Source organism: Gloeophyllum trabeum (assembly GCF_000344685.1).
Source record: "Gloeophyllum trabeum ATCC 11539 unplaced genomic scaffold GLOTRscaffold_00015, whole genome shotgun sequence".
Taxonomy (NCBI): Eukaryota; Fungi; Basidiomycota; class Agaricomycetes; order Gloeophyllales; family Gloeophyllaceae; genus Gloeophyllum; species Gloeophyllum trabeum.
This window is the reverse complement of record NW_006920424.1, coordinates 1-5,943: the sequence shown is the minus strand read 5'-3', so window position 1 is coordinate 5,943 and position 5,943 is coordinate 1. Positions and strand designations below refer to the sequence as shown.

The following is a 5,943-nucleotide window of genomic DNA, read 5'->3' as shown; positions in this document are numbered from 1 at the left end:
TCGGTGCAGAGTGTTGCGCTGCTGGGCAGCCAGCTTTAGCACACCCTGGGACCCTTCCGTCAGGGCTTCCCCTTTCACCATCACCTCTTAGTACTTGCGGCTCATTATTGTCACCTATGCACTCCCATTCTGTATTGCGTACAGTACCACACTCGTTTAATCACAGTCACTCATTGCTGGTCCAACTGTCTGAGGGAGAGGAAGAAACTCCCATTAAAAGTACAATAACTATGGTACGACGAGTCGGACATAGCCTCAATGCAACTTCCGGAACCCGGGACTCTACAACAATGGCTATGTACAAGGGAGTAGACCGGAAAGTTAAGCCCATTCCAGGGATATTCCCTGAGGATGCGCGAGTCATTCGACAGTTTCCGGAAGATCCATTATTATCCTTACCACCGTTACCAGTCACCCCGCCACACTTCACGCCAACGGCGAAGTTCACGGCGGAGCGACTAGCCAAGATAGGACTCAATTCAGACGGGTTTCTATGGCCCGAAGAAGAGAAATTGTTTACACATATTCTCCAGCTAAATGAACGTGCCATCGCCTTCCAAGCCACCGATCGCAGCACATTTAGAGAAGACTACTTCTCTCCATATATTATTCCATATATTCCCCACGTGCCATGGTCTTTTCCGGATATTCCAATTCCGCCGGGGATCAGGAATGACGTTATACATGTCCTCAAGGACAAAATGGCTGCAGGTGTCTATAAACCCAGCCAATCCTCATATCGTTCCAGATGGTTTTGTGTAGTTAAGAAAAATGGGAAGCTACAGATTGTTCATGATTTACAGCCCCTGAATAAAGTTACAATTCAGGACTGCGGAACTCCTCCCATTCTGGACGATTTTGTCGAACCCTTCGCCGGAAGGGCATGCTATTCAGTGTTTGACCTATTTTGGGGATTCGATGCCAGGAAAATGGATGCGAAGAGCCGGGACATGACATCCTTCTCAACCCCATTAGGCCTGCTCAGAATTACCTCACTGCCGACAGGATTTACAAATTCACCAGCGGAATTCCAGAACTGTATGACATTTATTTTGCAAGACGAGATTCCCCAAATTGCCAATATATTTATCGATTATTTGCCGATCAAGGGTCCGCGGACTCAATACCTGGACTCTGATGGGAATCCAGAGCTGCTAGAAGGGAACCCTGGGATCCGGCGATTCATTTGGGAACACACTCAGGACGTGCATAGAATTATGCACAGAGTAGGGCATGCAGGAGCTATTTTCTCCTATAACAAAATGCAATTATGCAAACCCAAAGTTATCATTATTGGACAGAGATTTATGCCAGAAGGAAGGCTGCCAGAAGATGGCAAGGTAGCCAAGGTGGAGAACTGGCCACAGCCAAGGACAGTCAAGGATGAGCGAGGATTTTTAGGGCTGTGCGGAACAGTTCGCATATGGATTCAGGCGTACTCGGCTATTGCGCGACCCTTGACAGAGCTTGTTTGAACAGATATAGAATTTATATGGGACGAGCGGAGACAAGAAGCCTTCGAGAAGTTGAAGAAGCTGATAACCGAAGCACCCGCCTTACACCCAATTGGCTATGACTCAGATCGACCAGTTTACATGTCAGTCGATTCCAGCAAAATTGCTGTCGGATTCATCCTGTCCCAGGATGATGAAAATGGAAAAAGGAGACCTGCTCGATATGGGTCTCTCCCCTTCAATGAACGGGAAGCCAGATACAGCCAACCCAAGTTAGAGCTGTTCGGATGTTATCGAGCCTTGCACCATTGGCGATTGTACCTGATTGGAATAAAAAAATATGGTATTAGAGGTCGATGCGAAGTATATCAAGGATTTGCTCAATAACCCCGATCTCCAACCAAATGCAGCAGTCAACCGATGGATCCAAGGAATTTTGATGTTCACATTTGAATTACGACACGTTCCCGCTCCCAAGCATAAGGGACCAGATGGACTATCACGTTGAGAGCCTGCAGCAGAAGAAGTAGCTGAAGCAGAAGAAGAAGAAGAGCAGGATGATTGGTTGAGAGATTAGCCTGGTACCTGGGAGTTAGCAAGGAGCAAAAAGCCCCCGGGGTACTAATCTTGAGGGAAAACAAACAAGACAAGATTCTGCACCAAATTAAGCAATTTCTGGAAACCCTAGAAATGCCACAACTATTATCCACAAATGAACAGCGGCGATTTCTGCAAAGAGCTGGCCACTACTTTATCCAGTGTGGCTTAATGTTCAAACGAGTCCATCCTAGGCCACCAATTCTGGTAATCCTGGACCCAAAGAAGCGAAGTCAAATCCTGACAGAAGCTCATGAGGAGCTAGGTCATTGTGGAGTACATGGTGTTTACCACACCATTAAGCACCAATTTTTCTGGCCATACATGTTCAAGGATGTCAAAGCTCATGTCAGTTCCTGTCATGAATGCCAAATCAGGAGTACTCAAAAAGTCGAGATACCCTTGACCATTTCTACACCCGCCACAATATTCACCAAACTATATGTGGATGTCATGCTTATGCCGAAAGCAAAAGGATATTGCTATATTGTTGCCGCTCGGGATGACTTAACCCAAGCAGCCGAGGGAAGAGCCCTGCGAAAAAGCAATGCAGACTCTCTCGCAAAATTTTTCTCAGAAGAAATAATATGCCGATATGGGCATATAGCTGAAGTTGTAACCGACAATGGGTTGGAGCTCAAGAAATCATTTGCCAAATTACTGAAGCGATATGGAATCGCCCAAGTAAAAATATCCCCTTACAACTCCAAAGCAAACGGAGTAGTAGAACGAGGACATTTCATCATCAGAGAAGGGATAGTCAAAGCCTGCGAAGGAGGTATATCCCAATGGCCTAGTAAAGTTCACCATGCCTTTTTCGCCGACAAAGTTACTATGCAACGAGCAAGTGGGTTTAGCCCATTCTGGCTACTACACGGTGTAGACCCCATCCTCCCATTCAACTTAGTGGAAGCAAATTTTCTGGTAGAAGGATTCAAGTCCAGAATGGCATCCGAAGATCTCTTAGCCTTGCGGATCAGGCAGTTAGAGAAGCACCCTGAGGACATCAGAGCTGCAGCAGAAACCTTAGCCAAGAATCAATGGAGCGCGAAGCTTCAATTTGAGAAGCGGTTCAAGCGTAGGTTCCTGAAAAAGTCTACTTGGGAACCTGGAGACCTAGTTCTGGTCCGGGACATTGAAAGAGAGCACTCCTATGATCGGAAGCACACTCCCAGATACAGGGGACCATACAAAATTACAGGCCAAACCAAGCACGGATCATATATATTGAGTGTATTGGATGGTACACTGAGTCGTCGCGGAATTCATGGATACAGACTGCTGCCATACATAAGCAGGCAGCAGGCTGTAGAGGCATTGCGGAGAGCAGACAAAGAAATCCCCTCAGATGAATCTGATCAATCTGAGATGGAAGGATCAGGAATGGAGGAATGATCGGACTAGACTCAAAAGGGCCCATGCAAATCATTATGTCATCACAAATTAAACATGCCTAAGCGGCTCATTCATCTTGGGTTCCCCTTCATTATAAATCTCTAAATGTCACCAAAGTCCCCTCCCCTCTCAAAGAACATCCTGGAAATCATGACTACTGTTGCTGCCTCCAATGCGCCAGCTAGCCGACAGCCTCCTTCGTTGCCGTATCCACCCTCAGAATTCATCCCCGCGTGCGTGATTCCTTACCCAAATCCGCTCACAGCCACAATCACTTATGGCCTAGTTCCTGCTGCATTGACATCCACCCGAAATGAAATCACACAGTGCACATACTGGACGAGTGCGCCACCAAGCACTCATGAAATATTGCGTCCCGCAGAAGCCAGTAAACATCCCGCGACGTCGTTTTGTCAATATTCTTGGTCTCTCCACTTTATGTTGGTTCGATCGAATTGTCGACATCAACCCTCTCGACACGCAGTCCGTAATCATGGAAGGATGGAGATTCATCTATATAACCGGAGATGGATGGAACGTGTATAGGTTTCACACGAAGGTTGCGGTTGCTTGCTTAGACTTGCCAGCTCCCTGGAAGCTGCTCCTCAAAGACAAAGAATACGGGCTCAAGTTCCTATATCACTTGAGATCCCTGTGAGCGCCTCCATTCATTTTGCAGTTTTGCATCGCGGGCACTGGGGATGTCGCCTTCAAAGTTTGGGGCGAATTTGTCAGACAATGTTATCATTCAAATGCCAAACTGCGCTGTTGCCACATGCTGAATGTCGTCCCCCTCCAGGCTGGAAGTGTACCACTACTACCAGCATCAAGCCGAAGAGACCTGTACATACAGATTGGTCTTGGAAGGTCTGGTAGATGCGGACTTCAACAACTGGTTGGGGGTAGGAAACGAAGACCTATACGACATATCCTTCAAGCGCACCAAACACCTTCTGTTAATGGGAGAAAGGATGAGGGCAAGTATTGGGAGAGGAACTGTGTAGAATGCTCTAGAAGGACTGAAAGTGTTCCATGATTGGCCAAGGATCGTTCTCACCTTATTGTTTATGCTTTTCCCATGGTATTGTTAAAGATTTTCCCACCCGTTGTTCTTGATTTCACATGCACTTTTGTTTTCTTCCATGTTTATCTCGCCTTATTGTTTACCACTTTCCCATGCCTATTGTTTTGGCCTAGTCACCCATGTTCTCAAAGCTTCAGGGATTCGCTGGAGTTGGATGACTCATACTACTCTCTCACACTATTGTTTACCTTTTCTCACACTATTGTCTCCTCCCAAGTATCTTCCCACCCTATTGTTTGTAATTTCAAATTACTGTAGGGTATATAAGGAGCTCAGTAGAGAGAGGAAAGAGAGGATCAATCTATCTGGGATCCTCCAATAAAGCTATATTCCTGTCAAATTAATCAGACCTTGTCCCTACTGTGGGATAGGAATTGTCTGGACTCCGATTGTGTGAAGCACCTCAGTGTAGGGAAGGACTGCAGTACTGTCTGCTGTCTGCTTCGGTTAGCTGAAGTCTGTCTTGGAATATAAGACTGGGTTATTGGAAGTCTGTCATTAGACTCCATCGACCTGTGTTAGCTCTCTACCTTCATTCTCAGCTAGACTCTAGTAGTCAGCTACCTCTTTGATATCTATCAGATTACCACCACAATATCAGGGAATGTGTTAATTGGAAACTTATCCTACCTCTTGAACACAAGGGAAGTGCTCGACCAATGTTAAATCCAGCATTCTCTTGGGGAGCTTGACGACCTTTCCACTTAGTAAATTCTAGGCGGATTTGTATTCATCGCAAGTTCTGCTGACACCCCACCCCAGTGCCTGCCCTCAAGCAGGCCCCCAGGTAAGCCTACTGGCGGCCCCCTGGTCCTCAAGCACCCCCCTCCCACATGGGGGGGCCAAGGTGCCTACCAATCTGCAGCAGGGCCCAAGATGTAGGCCCCCTGCTTCATTTGTGATGCTCCCAAGAAATTCAGCATGCACACTGGTTGCAAGGATAAGCAGCCAATATGCATTCTGGAGTCTTGGAGAAAAAGAGACCACAAAATAGAGGCACAGTCACGGTAGGGTGTGGACTGTCCTCATTTACCCTTCCCTCACATATAGTGGGTGGAGCAGTTGTTTGCTGCTGTGTGTACTGGTCGCGGCTGAGGAGTGAGTGACAGTGTCCACTATATCGCATTTACATAGGCACACTCCCTTTGCGCGGGAAAGTTCACTTGCTCACTCTGGTATTTGTCTCAAATCCCGCAGGAGTGTCTTGGAGGTGAAAAAATGGGGGTTGGAATGGTCCTCGACACTCCAGTCAACTTGCACAAGAGGAGGTGAGACAAAATAAAAACACAACATCTGGAAACAAAAACCACAGCACCCAGGATTCCCGCGTGGTCCCCCACCGTGGTACTAACTAGGCGGCACTCCGGTTAACTGCGCAGATCGGACGGGATGCGGTGCTTTCGGAGTCCTATG

The 5,943-nt window shown here is 47.1% G+C and overlaps 2 protein-coding genes across 2 annotated transcripts; both read left to right on the top strand.

Annotated features, from left to right (window-relative positions):
* Nucleotides 1-2,375: 2,375 nt before the first annotated feature.
* Nucleotides 2,376-3,446, top strand: GLOTRDRAFT_48519 (uncharacterized protein; the record flags this gene model as incomplete). The annotated part of the gene is made up of 2 exons (XM_007871676.1): nt 2,376-2,680; nt 2,801-3,446. The coding sequence occupies 2 exons, from the start codon at nt 2,376-2,378 to the stop codon at nt 3,444-3,446; spliced, it is 951 nt and encodes a 316-aa protein (XP_007869867.1).
* Nucleotides 3,447-3,551: 105 nt separating this feature from the next.
* GLOTRDRAFT_132791 (uncharacterized protein) lies at nt 3,552-3,763 on the top strand (the record flags this gene model as incomplete). Its single annotated transcript, XM_007871707.1, has 2 exons — nt 3,552-3,679; nt 3,733-3,763. 2 exons carry the CDS (start codon nt 3,552-3,554, stop codon nt 3,761-3,763), a joined length of 159 nt encoding a protein of 52 aa, XP_007869898.1.
* Nucleotides 3,764-5,943: the final 2,180 nt, after the last annotated feature.